The 21289-nt window shown below is 39.3% G+C and overlaps 1 protein-coding gene across 4 annotated transcripts in view; it reads left to right on the top strand.

Moving 5' to 3' along the window:
* The first annotated feature begins 2192 nt into the window (after positions 1–2192).
* The window catches only part of SCAF4 (SR-related CTD associated factor 4), a 47484-nt gene continuing 28387 nt past the window's right edge, over positions 2193–21289 (top strand). For 3 of the 4 annotated variants that reach the window (XM_075517412.1, XM_075517403.1, XM_075517390.1), the window contains exons 1-6: positions 2194–2502; positions 14063–14146; positions 14763–14807; positions 15716–15877; positions 18199–18334; positions 20815–20954. In XM_075517412.1, coding sequence (XP_075373527.1) covers positions 2473–2502; positions 14063–14146; positions 14763–14807; positions 15716–15877; positions 18199–18334; positions 20815–20954 — 597 coding nt within the window. In that variant the 5' untranslated portion in view covers positions 2194–2472. Of the gene's footprint in view, positions 2503–14062; positions 14147–14762; positions 14808–15715; positions 15878–18198; positions 18335–20814; positions 20955–21289 lie in introns of all 4 variants that reach the window. The other variant, XM_075517395.1, reaches the window with a different exon arrangement.

The raw sequence follows: 21289 nt of genomic DNA, 5'->3' as shown, positions 1-21289 counted from the left end.
TACACCTACATTATTTTTCCCTCCTGCAGGTTACATAAAATCCAATTATGCACAAAATCTGATTACAAACATGCTACAAAAGCAGATTTTTTAAAAAATAAGATTAATAATAAACCAATACCTAATACATAAATAAGCAATGAGGAAGACGGAAAGTATTTAACACTGAGTTTTTAGAGAAGTCACCTCTAGAAGCTGTAGTGACACCCTCTGGAAGGCAAATATATAATATAAAAACTTAAAAGGTTTAATAGGCAAAAGAACTCCCAAATTTAATGTGAATTTCCAGAACCACTAGCAGCCTTTACTGTCCTGGGAAGGTTTTGTTTTTCTATACTCTGTATAAGCTACCAATGGTGTGTTGAGAGCTGCATTTGTATTATCAAGTATGTACTGAAAGGAACATAATATCAGGTACTCAACATTATAGAAACAGCTGTCACCATTTAACACCTAGGTTTCAAACCTGAAAATTAATCACCAATGCAGGAAGTCTACTCTCACTTTCTCTCCCTAAACCACAAGCCCTCAAAGAAATCAATTCTTACTTCTTAGAAAGCTTTTTAGCTGCTGCAAGAACTGGACAGAGATAATTTGCATTTTTTCAACCTCTCACCATATACTCCAGTTCTACCTTTGCTGTTCATATTTTTCAGGTGGCAGAACAAACTACCTTTTGTGAATTTTTGGACAGTGACATGAACATGAACAGTAGTAAAAGCTACATATGAAGTAATTTACCATGTTGAAACTGCCAAAAAAATCACAAAAAGCAAAGACACTGACACTAGATGGGCAATATTATCTTTTTTTTCACCCCACTTTTCTCTAGCTTGGCAGCTTTCTTTTTTAAAGAACTGTGAAATCTACATTTTTTTCCTGACAAAAGATCAGCTATAGAAATTCATGACATCTGGAAGAGCTTTCCATTTGCCACTAGAACCTATTTTAAAAATTCCTCTGAACATCAGCCATATAACTGTACACAAAATCCTCCTTATGCATTTCATAATCTGTGTAGAACAAGAGTTCCCGTTATTCTGTCAACTTTGAATTTCAAAATACTTGCTTTTAAAGAGGGCTAATTGCTGGACAGCCATATAGTGATGACAGAGAGAAGACACTCCTGAAAGTAATCTGCAATTGATTAACAACTCAAACACCACACACAGTTTAATAACAGAATGCAAAATAAAGTCAAATACACTTTCTCTACGGCTTCTGTAGCACTCCGAGTTTCCTCTTTCCAATTTACTCCCTTGCTGATGTGCTGGACTAGAGTTAAACAATAAAATTTTAAGTTCAACACTACCATTTTGAACATACCATATCATACGGCACTCTGCAAACCTCAAATCACTATGATTTGACACCGATACCAACACATTACTACAGCACTTGACTAACGTGCTCTTTAATAGATGCCAATAGCCCACTAATGGCCTTGAAACTACACTTTGAAGCATACCTGCAGTTTTCTCATTAACGTTAGCTGCCATTGTTAGCGTGAACGTAGCCATTGATTAACTATCATATTTACTAGTGCAAAACACTTGACTTTAGGAACAGCCTTTCAGTTTTGCTGTTTTATATTTAAGCAAGCAACGCGGTTTCTTCCACCGTGACGGTGCTGGCCACGCTAGGTATCAAACACCCTCCAGTGCCGGTCCTTCGTTCTATTCAGAGCGGGGCTTCGCGTGCTCCGTGCCACCTACGAAATACGATCACGGGGGTTAAAAAAACAGCAATTTTTAAGTGTGAACACGGAAGCAGCTGCCGCTTCCCCCCAGACCCCGCGGCTGCTCGGCCCAAACGCGCACGCTGCGCTGCCCCGCCCAGGGAACCGAGCCGAGCCAGGCCAGGCCTAACTCATCCGGCCCCGGCCACCCCGACAACGCCACAGGAGCGGCGGCCTCCCCGGAGGAGGACGAGCCGCGGAACCCCCTGGCTCTCTCCAGACCTCACAGCCCACGCACCGGCTGAAGGAAGAGGCGGCCGGGGCCGGCAGCGAGCCGGGCAGTGGCGGCGGGGGCGGCTTTATCCCCGCCATTTCCCCTCCCCGGGGGCGGGGCCGGCGCTGACATGGCGGGGCCCGGGGAGTAACCCGGCCCCGGGTCACGTGGTGCCCTCGCCGCGCCGCGCGCGCGCTCCCTCCCTCCCTCCCTCCCTCTCCTCCCCCCTCCCCCCCCCTCCTGTGGGTGGCGCGGGGCCGGGAGGCCTGCACGATCCCAGGGTGCTGCGCGCGGCGTGGGCTCCGCCATCCCGCTGGGAGCGACGGTCTGTGCCGGGGCCCTGCCAGCGAGACGCCGCACCGAAGGAGCGAGCGAGGGAGGAGAGGGGAGAGCGCGAGCCCCGCCGCCGCCAAACGGCCATGTCCGCGCGCAGCCCCTGAGCGGGACCGGGCTGCCCCTCCTCCCCCTCCCCTCCTTCCCTCCCCCGCGCGGGCGCCCGCCCGCAGCAGCCGCCGCCAACATGGAGGCCGTGAACGCCTTCAACCAGGAGGTGGGAGCCGGGGAGCGGGGGGGAGGGGAGCGCGGGGCGGGGGGCCGCGGCGGGGCAGGGGGGGTCACGGTGGCCGCCATCGCTCCCCCCCAGCCCGCGCTCGGCTTCCGGCTCTGGGCCGCGCGGCCCCGGTGCGGCGCCGCCAGAGGCCTGCGCTGGGGAGGGCCCGGGCAGCGCTCGGCCTGGCTCGGCCCGGGGCCTCCTGCCGGCCCGAGGGGCGGGGGGAGGAGATCGGGTCTCCTGAGTAAAATGGAGGCGAGCGGGGTCAGGCCCGCCGCCTCCGCGGCCGTTGCAACGGCCTGGAGCGTTCCCCGAGCGACGCCGCAGCCCGGGTTCCCGCACGGGCCGGGGCGGGGGGGGGTGGGGCGGGGGCAGGTCGCTGAGGGGATCTTCGGGGCCCCCTCTCTGCCCCCCACCAGTTTCCTCCTCGCCCCACTGGAGAACGACCGAGCCGGGATCCCTGTTACAAGGCGTTCCCGCTGCGTGCGTGTTGTTAAGGAGGGGGAAGCCGCGTTTCAGGGCGCGAGGCACTTTTATTTCCTCGCAGTGGTTTGGCGAGAGACTTGCCATGTGAACAGGCGGCAAATAGGATAGGCTGGAGGTTGAATAGAGAGAGGGAAAACTGCGAGGGGGCTTATCTCTGTGTAGAAACGATGCCTGGGGATGGGAGTAAGGGATCGACCCCAACAGCAGGGACATGGGAAGTAGGTTGGAACGCGTAAGGCGTTCCGTCTCCTTTCGTGGTACACAGGTCACTGTCTTCTTCTGATGATTTTTTTTTTTTATTCCATAGTCAGCCAGTCGGAATTGGAAACAAAATGGACCGCGTTGTTTTTTGCATAATATATAACAAAATACTTTAGCCTCTACTTTATAAAGTTTTTGATACACGACTTAAAATGATTATTAGATTAGATGATGTTCCTGCCTCAGTTTGACAATTTGACTTTTGCAGATCCCGTATGGACATGCATATTCCTGTTGCAGATAATCAGTTAAAGCTAAGCCAGAACCTATTCCAGAATGCTTAATACATTTTGAAGGTTAGGTTGCTGTGTGTGTTTGCTGAACAGAAACAGGAAAAATGGCAGACTACTCTCATGTGATGAAGTCATGCTGTGTAAAGTTCACTCTCTGCAACTGCTTGTCATACACACACACACAACTGAAGATCTGCTCATCCTTAACAAAATTGTAGAAGTACAAAGTGAAAATTAGATAGCATACACCTCCTGTTAACTGCTTTATTTTCATTTATTTGCCCATGTTAGGGGTGTATTTTGCTGTTTAGAACCAGTGGTATGGAAGGGTACAAAGGAACCTTCCCAAATACGTTAAAATAGAATGGCATGCACGTGGCATTTTCCGTTTTTGTGTAAACAGAGAACAGAAATATTCTTACTTGCCTAAATATAAACAGAAGTTCTAGCAGATGATTGCTTTCACTTCATTCATTTCAACATGTTGCTACCTGATAAAACCTAATTGTACTGACAGCGCTTAGTGTTTCTCAAACAATAAAACCCACTTCTTTTGCTGATCTGGTGGTGAAAGTATGCGTGACTTTAGAATGAAAGCAGTGTTTCTTGGTATTCTGTGACTAATCTCTGTTTTAGAAATGGGCATGTTTTATTTCATACCTCTTCCTCTCAGATGTAGTAAAAGCGTGATGCTTTTGTCTGGTACAATCAGAAATACTGAGTGAAATTCTGATGGCTGGCTGCTGAAAGGTAGTACCACTGGATTTCATTTGAACATCAGTTATGGGATGTTTAGCAAGAAAACTATACTTGCTAAAATCCCTGTTCTGCAATAGTTTGTATGTATGACTAGTTCCATAGGACTACTTATACATGAAGCTGGCATGTTAATAGGTTCAGGGTTTGTGTAATTACTGTCCTGTTCTCAGAAGGCGCATTTATGATATTAGCTAAGAACATAAAGTCCAGTTGTTAAACTGTTCTTTTAACTTTGCAGCATGTGTTGCCTGAAGCTGTACGTGCAAAACAATACATACTAAAATAAACTCTGAAACATCTCAAACTTTTTTTGAGGAGGGTAAGATTTACAGTCAGATATTGTTCCATTTCTGGGCTTTCTCAGTGAAAGCGGAGAAAGTGAAAGAACTGTTTAACAAAAGGTCTCAACATCATTCACAAAATGGTGGGAATAGCGCAGGCTAGTGAGTGTGTGAACACTCATTTTGTCTGTAAGACTGTCTTATAATGCATAGACTTGAGGACTACAGAGGTACCAGTCTCTGTTCACTGAACAGTTAATTATTTTATTGAGAGTGGAACAGCTTCAACAGCGAAGATCAGGGTATCTACAGAATACCCTGGAGGTCAAGAATTCCTGAACTTGCTGGCTGTACAATACCACTGTAGACAGAGAATTGCGGTTTTATAATGGCAACTACAGCAGCCATGACTTTTGTGCTGGACTTCCCATGTATGCTAGGGGTCATGTGCTTCCGGCTTTACTGTCTCTTCTTCTGTGGAGGTGGCAGCTGTCAGCTTTTTGCCAGTCTACATGAAGATGCCACTTACTGCTTTAGGTGATATGATCATTTGGGATTTTTTGGGGTGGATTTGGTGATTACAGCACTTTCTTGAATGGTGGGAGGTCCAAGTTCAAATCATGGCTGTAAATGAGGCATCCTCTAAGCTATTTGGTAGATACTCTCTTCTCAGACAAAAGAGCTTAGGGAGGAAGAGGAAAGCACGAGCAACACTTTTATTTATGCAATTTGAACCATTTTGTTTTGGCTGTTCACCCAGTCCAGTAGAAACCATTAGTAGTTTTGGCTGACTTAGGTTCCACTTTTACTCAGAAGTTCAGCTTCTGCCCTTTGGGTTATAGGCTTCTGACGGTATGTACGATGATGTTGCAGTGAAGTAACAAGTTTCTGCCTGTCAGCTAATTGTGATAAGTATGTGATCTTAACTGCCCATCTGTATCGTGAGGTAAAACTTAAATATAGAGGTTTGAGCTAGCACGTTGCACTTAGCAATTGTGGCAAGCTAGGAAAGAACACTTAGAGTCACTTAGTTTGGCTCTGGCAATGGGTGGTAACTTAGACGGGTTGCGTAATTTGATAGTGTTTGATTGTGTTGCCCATTCCCTTCGTCCTGTTCTTTGTACCTATATTTTGAACGCAAGTTTACCAGTAAATGTGCCTCTTAAAAATTCTCATTTTTCTACAGGAGCAAGCACATTTTTTGTATTGACCAAACATGTTTGCTGCTTTATTTTTATCCAGCTGTACTCTGAGCAGATATTACCAACTGAATAGGTGGGATTTGACAGTTATGTAGTGTAGTAGATTTTCCCTGAGGAAATCAGTTCAACCTGTATCCTGGAAGAATGACTTAGAATTCATGTACTGTTAGGTGTATATGTTGTGTTAAATTAATAGTACAGTGTAAGTAAATCACAAAAGGTAACCTGATAATGGTGCAAAATTTTGTTATGTTTTTAAGAAAACAAGTAAACATTTTTCAAAAAAACAAACCAAACCAAAAAACAAACCAAAACCACACATCCGCCATGGTTTATAAAGGTTTTGATCCTTGTCATGTTTTAATTTGGGGGATATGTGCTTCTTTTTCTTTAAAAACTTGAGGGATAGTTTACTGGTTATAAAAGTTAGAAAAAGAGATTTCTTCACAGTCTTGCTGCTGGAAGTAGAATAAAGTCAAGTTTCCTATTTTGTAATCTTATATTTGTATTGAGTAATGCAGTACATGCACTTAATTGTGTGTCTCAGCTTGGTAATAGTTAATCTGTACCACTGAAACAATTGATATCCCACTTAAGCATGCCTAGATCACAAACAGGATAGATATTTTGTGGGCTGTTTCTTTAAAGTTAGAGCTGCAGCTTTCTTCTTTAGTATTTATCCATATTCAGTGAACAGTTGTATTTTTGATCTAGTATAGCTATCTTATGCTAATGGTAAGACTCCATTTTCCATGTTCTATTACAGTCTTTTGCTCCCTGTTCTTCCCCTCCCCAGGTCCTATAAATAGAGGTTAGCAGGATATCCTTCACAGTGGTTCTTCAGCAGTTACTGGAACTCATGAACTCCAGTTAGATTCCCTCTGTTGTATGGCAAAGCAGCAAGGAGACAACTACCAATATCTGTGGTTGGAGGAAAGATTAACATAGTCTTTTGTGCGTTTTGGCACCTTTTGTCTGTTTAAGAATACAGTGAAAGCTGCTACCTGTTGTAGCTGCCTAAAATGATTCCCATATTCCAGTAGGTGCAATAGGCTGTATTTTTAAGTCAGTGCTGCCTCCCACATGTCCTGGGAGAGTGCTTAAGCAGCAGTTCAAATGCTATTTGGATGGGGTAGAGGGAGAGAAAAAAGATAGGAGAGGGCTACTAGAGTTTTAGAGTGAATTTTTTTAAACTGTCAGACCCAGACTGAAATTATTGCAAAAGTAGTGTGCAGCTCTTTTGGGATGGAGGTTGCTTTGTTGCTTTTATGACTGGATCATAGTAATTGAAGGGTCATCATCGCTGTGATCCTGAAAGAGCTGTGTCTGTTGCTTCTGGACTGAACTGTTTCCAGGAATATTGAAAGCTGTGGCATTCTAGTAGAGATTGTTGGTAAGAGAAGAAATGAGATGAACAGCTTTTCAGGAGACATGCTGGACTTACAAGCACAGCACTGATCCTAAGAGGCAGATAAGTTTCAAAAACATTTGTGTAGAAAACAAAATTCTGTTCTCTGGACTTTTCTGATGTCATTTTCATATGAGGGTCTTTCGTAAAGATGTTTCTCCTCAGTGATTCAGAATTTGTGAATGGTCTTCCTGGGCCACAGAAATAGCTTAGGTGGTCAAGTACGGTTTAGCTTCATTGCCTGGGGTTCATAGCTGGTCAAATTTAAATCACACTTTATTTTCTAAAGAATGTAGCCTGACAGCCATGAATTTTATGCTGAGCACTTGCCTTCAGCAGCACCTAACACTTGGTATGCTTCACAGCTGATGGTGAAGAATTTAAAACTTACATTGATCCTCTCAGACATAGCTTAGTGACAGAAGTTTAATAGACATCATTATCTTTCTCCTTTTCTTAGTAGCTCAAGGAAGAATGGGGACCTGAAGAGGAAAGGAAGCAATGAGTTTTATAGGGGAAGGAAAATGTATGTGGCTAACAGGTTTTCCTTGGACCTGTGTGTATTTTTTAAAACATCTGACCTTTTAAAGATCTGATCATGCATTAATAGTAATGGTGTTTTGTTAACAGAATAGTATGGTGTCTGTGCTTGTTAGTCGTGTCTTCCATCATCCTTTTTTTTCTGTAGGCACATGAACAAATAACTACAATTATATGTTTATAAGTGGCTTGTAGTTTGGCTGTATCGAGTGGTTTCTAAATGCATAAATAAAATACATTCCAAAAAATAATGAATGAATGTACAGAGTACTGACTGTGTCGTATGTGTGTATGAAGCCTGCTTAGAGGAATGTTCTTGGACACATAAGACTTGATGAAATTGTTGAGGGCATGTTAGACTGCTCTGTGAAAATTGGAGAAGGGAAGATTGAACAAGAGTATTGTAACAATGACCTGAGTGCTCGATACCCACTAATCACTAAACACTGTGTTTGTTTCAGGCTTCTATCTGTGCTGCTTCTTTTCTATGGGTTTTATTTAGTAAGCATATAAAAGGGAGCTGTACCTCTTTACTTGTAAATAAAGAGACCTTTTTATGGCAAAGAAACTTCAGCAAGAGAGCAAAGCCAAGGAAGTCAGTTCAAGTCTTAAAAGGTATTTTTACCTTCCTACTATGTTAGCTCATGCTTAAAACAGATAGATAGACTTAAGATCATACATCATGCTTGAGAGACCCCAAAGGATATAAGCCTGATCTTTTCCCTTCTGTGCCAATGGGTAGGGTAAGTCTCACTGGATGACACTGCCTCACTTCTTCCCTAGTAGTTTCAGGTTTGGAAAGCGTATGAGCTGCCTTTTTTCTCTGACCGTGTGTCTTATGTTTTTCCCTTGGCACCCCTGTTCCTTCTCTCCTGGCATGCACACATCACTGTCTGGTTTTGCTTTTCTTGTAACGAATTCAGTAACAAAGTGAGGCTGATGGTATTCCTACATTTCAACTTGCTCGGTTCTGAAGACATGCTGTGCCCAGACATGCTGTCTTTTTAGGATTCTAAGGTAAGGCTGTGGGGAAATTTAAAAATAGTGATTCTCCCCTTTGCTTCAAAACCCCATAGTTCTCAGGTTTCTGTGTAAAATAGACCCTCAAAGGGCATTAGTTGTAGAATGGCAGAAATTACTAACTTGCTGCTTGAAAGACTGAAAACTAAAGGCCATCATCCTATTCCTTCTTCCGTTACCCACCCCTCCTAGTACACCTCACCCAGGGCTTATGAACTGGAGCAGGTTCTACAGTTTGAGTTGGAAGGCCTTCTTAGTTCACTCCTGCCACGTGTTTACTGTAGTACTTCTGTACTTTACATTGAATTTTAATTTGGGGGTGGTTACTAGCTTGTTCTTTAAATAACAGGGAATATGGTTAGTCTCCCTTTTGCTATCTGCTATGGTTTAATGAGTGGCTCATCTTTGTTATTTAATTGCATTTATTAGCCTGAAAATGAGCAGGTGATTTTTATGACTTTGAGGTTCTTGGCTTTATGGATATTTTTTCCCGTACTTCCGTACTGTTGTGAAAAGTATGCGGAAATACTCTTGAATCAATATTTTGTATTGTGGCTTGAGTTTAGTAGGCTCTGTAATATCTTCACTTTTTTGTAGTACATGGGTTGATATGGAGCAACAAAGAAACGATTCCTTTTAAAAACATGCTTCGTGCAGCTACAGTGCACAGACTTTGAAATATAAGGAGGGAGGTTCCAGAAATGTTTGGAAATTCTTAAATTGAAATTGTATCCTAAGCTAGAGCTTGTGTAAAACAAAAGTGTGGTTTTTTTTTTTTCATACTACTTTCAACAGGTGAGACTATTATAACTGAAATAGGGAAGTTTTTCTTATGATCTTGCCCTAATGATTTGGTAACATTTTGTGGCTAAGCTTTCTACTAGTTTTTCTACTTTCGTTTTTCCTTGTGTGTGAAAGAATCCATGCAGACAGCAGGAGAGAATTCTTCTTCAACTACTGAAATTGTGAAAACTGAATAAAGATACAAGTCTTGAATAGTCCTTGGATTAATTGGTTCTTACGTAAAAATAAAGTTTCACTTCATTTCTTTTCCCCTGCTGTCTCTCGCTTTACGGTACTCCCCCATCCTAGTGAATGGGATACCCTGGGTAGTTTTAATTGCCAAATGAATGGATTGGGGGCAGTGGGCAGTAGAAATAGAGGCAGAGCTAAACTCCTGCTTTTTTCTTTAGCCAGTGGTGTCACTATATGGGGAAGGAAGGTAGGGAGCAACTAGGAGCTGTTTTTTTTCTCCAGACATCCAGTTATGATTGGTAAAAGCAGCAAGTCATTTCTAGCCGGTCAAGCTTTAGAGGGCAGAGCATTCTGGGGACAGGCTCCTGTTGTGAGGAAGTACACTGGAAACACTCTCAAGCTGCAAATTATTGTTGCTGTTGTTACATTCATCATATTTCTGATCTGGTGCCCTTTGAGGAATTAGATGTATTATTGGAAGGATGGTCCTCTGAAAACAGTTTTTGGGTTTTTTTTTCATATATTGGTTTGGGAAAAAAGATCCAAGTCAAATTGAACATATGCAAATGTAAAGTACATGGGCATCTTACTGAACAGTTTCCCCTTCTAACAGTGAAAATCCACGAGGAACTAGAAACGTTGTTAGGTTTACCTGTCTTTAAAACATGGTTTTGACACATGTAACTATGATACTGAAAATTAAATAAAAATCAGCTTTAAAATAGTTATTTGCTATTCTAAAATCTTATGAAAATTTAAAAAGGCAACAAAGTTTTGATGCACTATTCTAAGAGATAGTGATGGGGGTGTGTGTGAAGAGAGGGCAGAATACATATATATCTCTATACGCACACACATATATATGCATATACATATATGTGTGTATATATCTGTATGTATATTTATATATAAAAATATTTGCATCTCAGTTTGATGAATGTTTAAGCTGTAGTTCATCCTGAGCTAGTAATATCTGTGTGTACTGACCTCATTGCTTTTACTATGTTTTTGTTGCTGTTGCCCAGAGTGCTGTCTGTGACAGCAAAGGAGCAATTTACAGTGATCTGCTCAATCCTGTTCTTCCAAAGCTGTTGTTTATTCCTGCCTTATTAGCCTAAATTTCAGCCTCTCATGTTCTTTAATTAATGACTTCTACAAGCTACCATATTCTTTATTGCATCCTCCCTGGCTATGTCAGTGCATCTCAACGATTTCCCTTTTTCCTGCCCTCTGGCAGTTTCTTTCTCCTTGGATTTTTTTTTTTTTTCTTTTTCCCCTGGTCATTCTTGGGATACTTTTTGAGACACTTCTTTCTATTTTTTGCTGCCACTTGTTTATTGTCACCTTCTGTCCTGCTATGAGTTCTCCCAGTTTCCTGGTTCTCCTCGGTTGTGTTCCTGAACTACGAACGCTGAAGTGCTGCTTTCACACTGGCTTCTTTGTTCTTGTTGTATGGGACTGGCTCCTTTTTCTGGAGGACCAGTTGCTTCTTGGTGTGTAAAGGAGAAGATATGGAGTGCCTGTCTTAATGTTGGCTCCTTTTTTCCTCCTCCATCTCATTCGTCGAGCCTTCTGGTGGTTTGTTTGTGGGTGTTGGGTTTTGGGAAATTTTTTTTTTTTTGTCTTTGATTACCTCTTAAAACAGATTTTCCTGAGTTTTAATAATAGCACTGACTTTATTAGTCAAGAATCTTTGCACTTATTCTAAAGAAATATTATTTGAAATTGAAATCAAGCTTTTTTTAAAAAACAAGTCAACTCACAGACACCTCTCTCCTTCTGTCTTTTATCTGACAGGTTTTTTTGTCCGTACTGTCATTTCTCAGGAAGCAGGGATGTTAGCTGTATGCCTTACAGCTTGAATGGCTTTAAAAATTAAACATTCTGGCACTAGAACTTGCCTTTTATGGAGATTAGTAATGAAAAGTCATGGTCTTGGCTTGATGTTGGTGTTGGAAAAGGTATCTGGCTACCACTGTCTTGAAGGACAATTTTTCTTCTTTCATATCTACTGGAATAGGGATTGAATTCAGAAAGTAAATACCTTCTTGCTTACTCTTTGTATTTTATTGGTGTAAGGCTTTCATTTTGTATTGCTGAAAGTCTGGTTGTCACTTTACTTGCCTTTAAATACTTGGCCAAATTTTTTTATCTTCTGCATTGGTTTTTTCCTTAGCTGATACAGTGGATAAATCTGTGTAAGTTGGTCACCTCACAAGTATCTTGGAACTTTAAATTAATAGAAAAATAAGAGATAAATTTTTAAGTGACATCTTAATTTCCATTATACTCTCAAATGAAGATACTTTTATTCTCTTATTTTGCTTTGTGGCAAATAATTGATGACATTTTTGGCTAGTATTCAAGGGGTCTATTTTTTCTTTATTGTGAAGAGCAGAATCAAATTATGTAATGCAAACCCATTTTTTCTATGATTTGTGGGGACTATTTCAAGGTAAAAATGATTATGTGTGTGTAGGAAATGTTGAAGATCTCCATGGTTTCTTGCACTACACAAATCATGACAATATAATGATTCTACCTTTAGTAAGCCACAGCTTAAATAGGAAGTTAAGTTTATGGGAAGAATAGAAAATAATACTTAATGAAGCAGAGCACCTAACCATGAGTTGTGATGTAGAAGGAAGAATTAAAAAGTAGTACTGGGATGTTCTGCTTGGAAGATGGGAAGGAAGATTGGAGAAGAGAGAATGGTCCTGACAAGCCAGTGTGGATTATGCTTCCAGGTCTAATTACTATAGAATGGCAGTGTGCACAGTACGCTGTAAAAACATAGCATTGCATACGGTGTAGTTTTTGCAACTGGTTATTTTACGATGTGAAATTACAACAGCAGCTTATGGAGTATATAGAATTCACTGTAGATCCAAAGTAGGCAGAGTGGTCTGGAAAGTGGTGAAATGTGCATTAGATTTTGGTGTCTTCTGGTGTGTGTGCATGCATGCTTATGAGTGACAGACTGTGGGACTGTTATTTAAAAGCAAACCTCCTCAAATCCCTTACTTCCCTATTCTCTTAAAATGCTCTACAGGAAGCAAAGTACAATCAGAATGTCATGCTATTCAGGTGGTGCTGGGGTCCTGAGGAAAATGAATCCCTCTTCCCTCAGCTTCCTGTGTTCAGCCCTTCATGGACGTTTCATCAGCTCTGATGGTTCTGTGTGCAAGTTTTAGTTTCTCATGGTTTCTGAAATGTGAAGCTAATACTTCTTTTCAGAGTTATGGTCAATACTGGAAGACAGAGCAGTGTCTTTTCTGAATGCCTAGGTTCAAGACTTTTTGAAAGTGTTTTGTAATATGTTTTCTCACACATGAGAGATAAGTCATGGTGATGCTATTTGTGAAAATGAAGTTTGGGGAAGAATGCTTAGAGTCGCACTTCCTGATTTGAAGAGCTGAACATCCTACCTGTATCCTACATGTTTTGAATATAGACTATGCTTTCTGTGAATTCAGACTTTTTTTAAAAAAAAAAAAAGACTTTAAATCTAGCACAGCAGAATCCCTTTTTGTGCTTAATGGTCTTAACAGAATAGCACTCTTCTTAACTTCTTATATGATTAAAACTCTTTGAAATAGTGTGCCTGGGCTGTGTTTATGGAAGGGAGATCAGAATTATTCTGTAAGTCGGGTTCACAGAATACCTCAAACTGTCGTCCATAAAGACTAGTGACTTCTGAAAACTCTGCCGTTGAACTTTTCCAGTGGGTGACATCAGTATGGAGAATAGTGCAGAGGATTCTCCAAAACAGTTGGTGCAGTTAATTTTAATAATAATAATATGGTATGGTCATAGCAAATGACATGGTAAACATCTCCGTTTAAAGACATTTGCAATGCCTGTATATAGCGGGATAATTTGAAAACTTAGTATTGATTTGATTGCCTTGATGGATGAAAGTTGTCATACTTCTGTGCACATTATTTTAAGATTATAGGATTATGTCAGTCTAGCTATCTGTAGGGCTGTCCTAATATTTCTATTTGGTAAGCAAATACTCAGGCTAATTTAAATCAAGCCACAGTTATTTCTGTTTTATATTGTTTTTGTAAAATAGCAAGTTCCCATACCATAAGTTAGAGGTACCTGTACCATAAGTTAGCAGATACTAATTTTTAGACACAAATGGAACTATGACAGCAGCATTATCAAAATCTGGTAAATTAGTGAATTACGGGTTAGTTCACAAGGAAGATAGCTTTGAACATTGCCTAGAAAGATCTGCCTGTTAGTCCCTTTGTTTCAAGGGCCAGCCAGCATTGTGGTGATACATAGTGTGGAATGTCAGTAATCAATCAGTTCTCTGAAATGTTGTCTTTTTGTTAACTGCTTAAACTTCAGAATACATTTTTAATATGTGTTTTCTCTGTTTAGCTCTTTTCGCTGATGGAGATGAAACCTCCTATTTCTCGAGCAAAAATGATTCTCATCACAAAAGCTGCCATTAAAGCTATTAAGGTAAAGTACAATAGAACAAACATGAAACTGTAACAGTAGCAATGTTTTATTATTTTACTTTTAAGTAAATGCATCTCTGGATTTCCCAGTCTTCGCTTCATGGATGTTTTATTCTAGTTGGTGTTAAGAATGTTATCTAGAAACAAGTGGGTGGTGAATGTCATCTCTTGGTTTTAGACTAGTAGGATAATGCCAGCTTGATTTTTTTGAATCATTGCTTTTTAATGCTACGCCCTCTAGGGTGTTGTGATTTCTATGTCACAAAATTTTAAATAGTGCAGGATGCAACTGCACCTTAGCATATGACAACATAGCAGACTTGCTTGGAAAGTAAATCCAGAAGGCTGTCACTAATACTCTAGAAGCAATATGTCTTTTGTGTACACACTGACACACTTCTGACAGAAAGGATGGCTTGTTTCTGTCTGTTCCCCCCATGAAATCTTTTTATCTGTGCTTGATTAACTTAGCTTGATAACATACTTGTTTTTAGAATGTGACTACAATATTTTGTAGTCCTTCCTAAATGGTAGTAAGCACAAAGAGTTAAAATACTTCTAAAATGATGTGCCACTGTTGAGTAGATGATAAATTAATTTATGTATTTATTTTCCAGCTCTACAAGCATGTTGTCCAGATTGTAGAGAAGTTTATCAAAAAGGTAAAAAATAAAAAATAATCTACTGATAAAGATGTTGTCTGCATCCATTACTAGATATTATTAATAATGGTAGTAAATAACCAAAAAGGCTTCTGTTGCTCAGGGATTGAGGGAGGAAATTCTGTTTTGTTAGGATTTTGTACATTTTGGTATCTCTTTGTCTATATAATCTCCTTATTTTAGTTTTCTGTACTACATTAAGAAGGGGAGAATAGAAAAAATTGTGAAATTCCTCCTTCCTGCTCTACCCAGCAACTGGGGAGGAAACTGGAGGTACTGAACTTCAAATTAATTTTCACTGGCTGAGATAATACATATTTTCAGAAAATACAGTTTGCATGCTTGTACATACAGTACACATGTAGAACAACAGGCTAGAATGTAATACTCACTAAAACCAAACTATCATGCTGCCTAAAGAAGTTCCTCTGAGTGAACAGGAAAAATACTCTTTTTCATTCAAAGTCCTTCAGAGACCTCCAAAGAGAAAGACTTTGCCTTAAATCCTGGAGAATAGAGTTGGTAGAAGTAGTTCAGTGCATTGAGTGTGAAGTAGCTTGATAGCGGAGTTGTGACAATCTGTACTGTAATGTAGTATACCTGTTGTTGCTGTCACATGTTGTCAAGCTAAAGGTACTTTAAAAGCAGTGATTGAGAAGAAAAAGGCTGCTTCAAGCTATCTGGGTATATTTACTCTATCCCAAATGTGAAAGCACGTTTTTCTCCTTTCTTTTCCATTTCTATAAACAAACAAAAGTAAAGCACTAAGAGAATTCTACATAAAACAAATTAACTTTTTTTTTTCTACCCAAGTATACTAAGTATAGATTTCGTGTAAGGATCTAAGGTGAATGAATGTTACCTTGTTAGTATCACTGCATAATGGAAAATTATTTTTATGTTTTCAGTGCAAACCGGAGTATAAAGTCCCTGGATTGTATGTTATTGACTCTATTGTTCGTCAGTCTCGTCACCAGTTTGGAACGGACAAAGATGTTTTTGGGCCAAGATTCTCTAAAAATATTACTGCCACATTCCAGTATTTGTATCTCTGTCCATCTGAAGACAAGGTACAACTGTAATTTCCCAAGTGTTGTTGTGAATTGATAACAGTGCTACTTCAGTGTTTCCACTTATGTGAAAGCTAATTTCGTGATTCTCTATGTCCATGGTAGTAAATGTTGTTATATGAAAGGTAAAACATGCTGAGAATGATTATCAAAGGTGATAGTTAAATGAAAGTTCTAGTTAAAATATTTATTTTGCCTAACTTCATCGGTTTTGTTTTGCGTATGCAGACACTTCAACAATGTGTGTGACTATGCCAAAACTTTTCTTCTTGAGGCTCCTTCAGGAACACTGAGGAAGGTTGTGTCTCCCACAAAACAAAGTGTTATAGGAGAAGCCCTGGTATTGTAGGCAGTGAAGGCGGTGCTCCCAAATATTTTCTAAGGAAATCATCATGTTGATTTCTTCAGTGTTTACAAATCCCATACTTGAGAATTTCATTGCTGCTCTCCATCGTCAGAACTGGTTTAAGTCCTTGGTTTTCTTAGTTTTGCTGTACTTGCTGGTAGAACAGAGGCTCAGAAAGTATCCTGAATTCATGATGGTCTGGGTTGCTACCAACAGAAGATGGCTTTTATACCCCCTGTCAGAACAATTTCAAAAGACTGCCAAGATAAGCGTGTTTTAGAAGTTGCCAGCTGGTTTCCAGAAAATCACCTACTCGCTCTTTTTCTTAACCGTAGTACTGTAAGAGCAAAATACTCTTTTTCTAACTGACTTTTCCCCTAACTTTCTAACTAAGCTTTTGAAAGGCTTTGATGCTTTGTAGTTTTCTAATGTAGAACATTTAGACCTTTAGGCCTTGAATCTGATATTCTGGAGCTTCTGGGTTAATACTGTGGTGAAATAGAGCAGTCCCTTCTTTTTGTCTTTGTGGTTACCATTTTGTTCATCTAAATGAATTAGACTATCTGTCTCCTTCACGGAACTACCTAATATCTCACTGCTAAAATAATTAAGATGCTTTCCACTAGGGGAATAATACTATTTATAACATGCTTGCTTTAATGGATTTCCAGTACCTAAACAAAAAACCTGATCTGCAGATACACAACAACTATGGTTGATACCCAAAGAGGATGATACTTTTTTTTTTTAAAAACAGTCTTTCTGTAAGATTAATATGTGACTGAAAACAAGAGTATTAAATTTATTTGTTTTTTGACCTTCATATTACTTTCAGATCTTCTGGGGAGATAGAATACCCAAAGCCAAAAAAAATGCTGCTGTTTTAACTGTTTTTATTAAGACCAAAATCTTATTTAAAAATAGCCATTTCAGGTTTCTCTCTAACTGATCTTATTGTAGGAAACAGTTTGTGAAATTCTTTAATCATTTAGCTTATGAAAGTATAGGTGGATTTGCATGGGTGTATATAACTGAGTCACAGGAAGGCATTTTATTGTTGAAACGAGAAGGAACAGAATGGATTCATTCTTAGCAGCTACAGTAGAAGTAAAAAGTACTTAAAACATATATGTGTGCAAGTCAGATGACCAAGTATACAAAAAGGACAGGTATGTCAATATAACCTGTATTCTGACTTTTACCTGTTTGCATGTTCCAACTGAAGCAGCACATGTAGTTAGGTATTATTGTTTAATACTGAGCTAAAGAAGGAAAGACTAATTTCCAGCTTGTTTCTGAAAGCTTCATTGTTCTTAATGTTAAAAAAAGAAATGAGCTTAAAATAACAGCTGGCAATCAGAGGTTCTAATTTAATCTTTCTGCAGTGATCAGTTAGAATGTTTTCCACTTGCTTTCCTGATCTTTTGAATAATGATGGAGATGGGTTGTCTGGTGTCAACATAGAATTGATTTGGTTAGTAGAAAAAAATTCAAGCAAACCATCTTCTATCTAACTTTAAAGCTTTGTTCTAGTGTTTTATGGTCTAATTGCCCCTCTCTTCATTAGGGTTTTCCAGCTCATCTGCATTTTCTATGGGTTTTTTTGTCGTATCTGTTGTCTGTTTCACTCCTTTATGACCATCTGTGAAGAAATGATGGGATGGTGGGGTTGATGTGACTTCCTCTGTTGTATATCATACCTGGATTTTCTGACTGGCTAGAACAGTGTTAGAAAAATGGCACAAGTTGATTTTTATTAAAGCGGATAGTAAAACAAGTTGGCAGTTTTTATCTTTGCCATGTAAAAGGTCTTGCTGACCTATGTGACAATGTAGGGGTTGTTAAATAGGTGTGCCTGATTATGTTGAACTCCTATACTGTTCAAACGTTTCGTCTCAGCGTACAGAGGATAAATTTGGAGTTTGTGAATTAGGAAAGTTGTATTTAGCGTTGGTGCTTGCTTTTGTTTCAACAGAGTAAAATAGTGCGTGTCCTGAACCTTTGGCAGAAAAACGGAGTATTTAAAATTGAAATAATTCAACCTCTTCTGGATATGGCAGCAGGAACTAGTGCCACTGCACCAATGACAGAAAATGCTACTAATAATGAAGGTATGAATGACATTTTAACTTCTTCTTTCTAAAAGGGTGAATGATAATAGCTTGTTTGCTTTCCCATTAAAGCCCCTACTATTAGTTTCAACAGTAGCATACTGATAAATTCAACTTTGTTGTCACAATTATGTGGAGCAGCTGAACTCATTCTAAATAAACGCTGATACTGTACTTCAGAAATTATCAGAATGTGAACACTTGGAAAATATCTGAAATTTCTATCATGTGTATGCATATATACATACATATGTGCACACCTTACTTACAGATTACTTCAGTGTGCCCTCTTAAAAAAAATCTTTAATTTTTTTTTCTTTTGGTCTGAAATATTTTTCCGTTGTTTCTCAGTTTTATAATTCTGATGTCAGTTTTTAAATGTTAGAATCTGGATAAGTAAAGCGTGATCTTACATGTTAAGAGCTTCATCTTTCTTTGATTCAACTTAGTATCTGAAAGCAACAGCTGTCAGTCTCTTTCAGTATGCAGCCCTGGAACATTTTAAATGGTGTTTCAAATCCAAAATCTTGAACAGTAAATTTATGCCTGGCAGTAGGCTTTTTACATGGGCTACTAGTTGAAAACCACTGACCTAAAGACTAAGGTAATGATGACCTGCCCACAGTATTTTCACTGACCTATTTTATGCTGCATAAAAAGCTGGTAGTGAGGTTACCGAATTCTGGATGAGAATACGCATATGACAATTCTCTCTTTCTCTGGACAGCCTTCTTTTTGAGTTTGCACTCTATATTTCAGACTTAGCTTTGGTAACCTCCTTATTTATTGCGCTCATGTAGGACTGGCAAAAAATGTAATGGAGTGAGTGAGGTGTGGTTACAGACAACAAAATAATGATGCACAATAGCATAAGTGAAATTGTCTCCAGTGATGTTTAGGAAAGCATATCCTATTGACATGCTTTATAAACATGGCAAGGCAGGGGGAGTGAATGTCTTAGCATCTGAGCTTGGGTGCAGACTGGTGGCTATACAGTTTCATTCTGATATGACAGGTGAGTGGCACTATTTTTCCATCTTTGTCTCAGCACTAGCAGGTAGCAGGTTGGGTGCCTTCTGCATAGACTTTCATGTACAGAATTACTGATTTCAGTGAGATTATTCCACCAGAGGGGATAATTTGGCCCTGAAATAAATATGCTAATGAATAATAATAAATATATTAATGCATTATGTGAAATAGAATCTGTTTAGCTCATAATGCTACAAAGTCTGTTTAGCCAAAAAAAGAGAGAGAGAGAGAAATGCAAATTTTCTTCCTTGAGCAAGCAAATATCCTTCTGAATATATACAGGAAATAATTTGGGAGTTAATTTGTATTTAAAAACAATCACGTATCTTTTTGCGGTATCTTTATGTAGCATCTGACTTCTGGGAAAATATTATTCAACATGTTTGTCTCTGCTTGCTGCATGTCAACAGTGCAGTTATTTAAACTGCAAACAGATGAATGGCTTTAAAGAAGTTGGTATTGTGAAGCAAACGTATTTGCTTAGTGTCTCAGACTAAAAATATTTCTATCTGTGGGGTGTTTTTAACTGTGTCTCCTTGTACAGTTTTATAGTAGTCCATTAAAATATATTTGCTGAAGAATAGTTACTTGCTCACAGCAGGTGGGGATTGATGGTATTGCTGCTAATTTACTTTGTCCTGGCAAAATGTTTATTTTAAAAAAAGGCATTATAATCTAAAGCAAAGAGAATAGGAAAGCTGCATGTGTAGACAAAGCTAATAGCATGTCTTAAAATGTGATCTCAGTTTTAGTAAAGCTCAGTGGAAATGGGAGTCTTTTCCTGGAAGAATTAGTAAAAACTATTTTTATGGTAGGAGGATTTATCTATCAGATGCAGGTTTGGCTTATGCCTGTGCAAAAGTGGCATGTGAACAAACCTTATCAAAGAAAGAGTTGCCTGTGAAAAAATTTTTTAAAACCTTTAATTATTACCAGACATTTAAGCAAAAGTTGAGTTACTGCTAGAAAATAGCAAATATTAAGAGAAACTCAGTTGCTCTTAAAATGAACTATTAGATGATTGATTTGAAATATTAATCCAAAAGAATGAGCCCAGAACTTTGAAACCAGAACTAACATTTTAAGTGTATTGATATGCATTGCTTAACACTGTTTGACTAATAGTTTTTCTTTTAGCTTTTCTAAAATTGTATAATTACAAACATGGAGTTGTGATGTAAAATACCATGCTGGACTAGCTTTCAGATGGGCCATTTTTGTTTGTTTTCTTTCTTTGTGTATATAATGCGCAGATGTGAGGAATGAATGGAGCAGTTAAAGGCGAAATGAATAGAATACGCAATTGGGGTAGTTTAGATAGGACTTTTTGAGTTAAATAGAGTATTGCAGATAGGCACTTGTTTTGAGGAGGTAGATGTATACACTGAAGAGTAAGATGAATGTTTTGGAGTAATACAGCGCTTTCTCAATTCCTATGAAACTCTTAGGTTCGCCGCCCCCTCCAGCAAAGGTTCCTTCGGAGCCCCCTCAAGTTACTGCTAACTCAGTACCTACTGTGCCACAGTTGCCCAGTTCTGATGCCTTTGCAGCTGTAGCTCAGTTGTTTCAAACAACACAAGGACAACAGGTAACCTGTTTATATTCGGTTCCCTTCTAACTTCAGTTTTTATGTTAAATGAGGGGGAAAAATGATGGAAGTAATATCCTTGATTTGAAGCAAAACAAAAAGCCTCCCTAAGGTCTTCAGTGGAAAACTTGTAAGAGTTAAAGTCAGTATTTGAATGATCTGTGACCCTTCTATCCAGTAATTATGGTGTTTGAGGAAAATTCAGTTCTATATTCCTAAATAATTAGTTCTGAATTGACGCAGTTACGAAGTTTCAAGAACAGGCGGAATATATCAAACAAAATGTTGTTTTATTGTTCAGTCCACTTAAATGTTTGCAGTGTTGAAAGGCTTGA

This window comes from Mycteria americana, chromosome 1 (genome assembly GCF_035582795.1).
Source record: "Mycteria americana isolate JAX WOST 10 ecotype Jacksonville Zoo and Gardens chromosome 1, USCA_MyAme_1.0, whole genome shotgun sequence".
NCBI classification, from domain to species: domain Eukaryota; kingdom Metazoa; phylum Chordata; class Aves; order Ciconiiformes; family Ciconiidae; genus Mycteria; species Mycteria americana.
The sequence above is the reverse complement of the archived record's forward strand: the minus strand, read 5'-3'. Positions and strand labels throughout refer to the sequence as shown.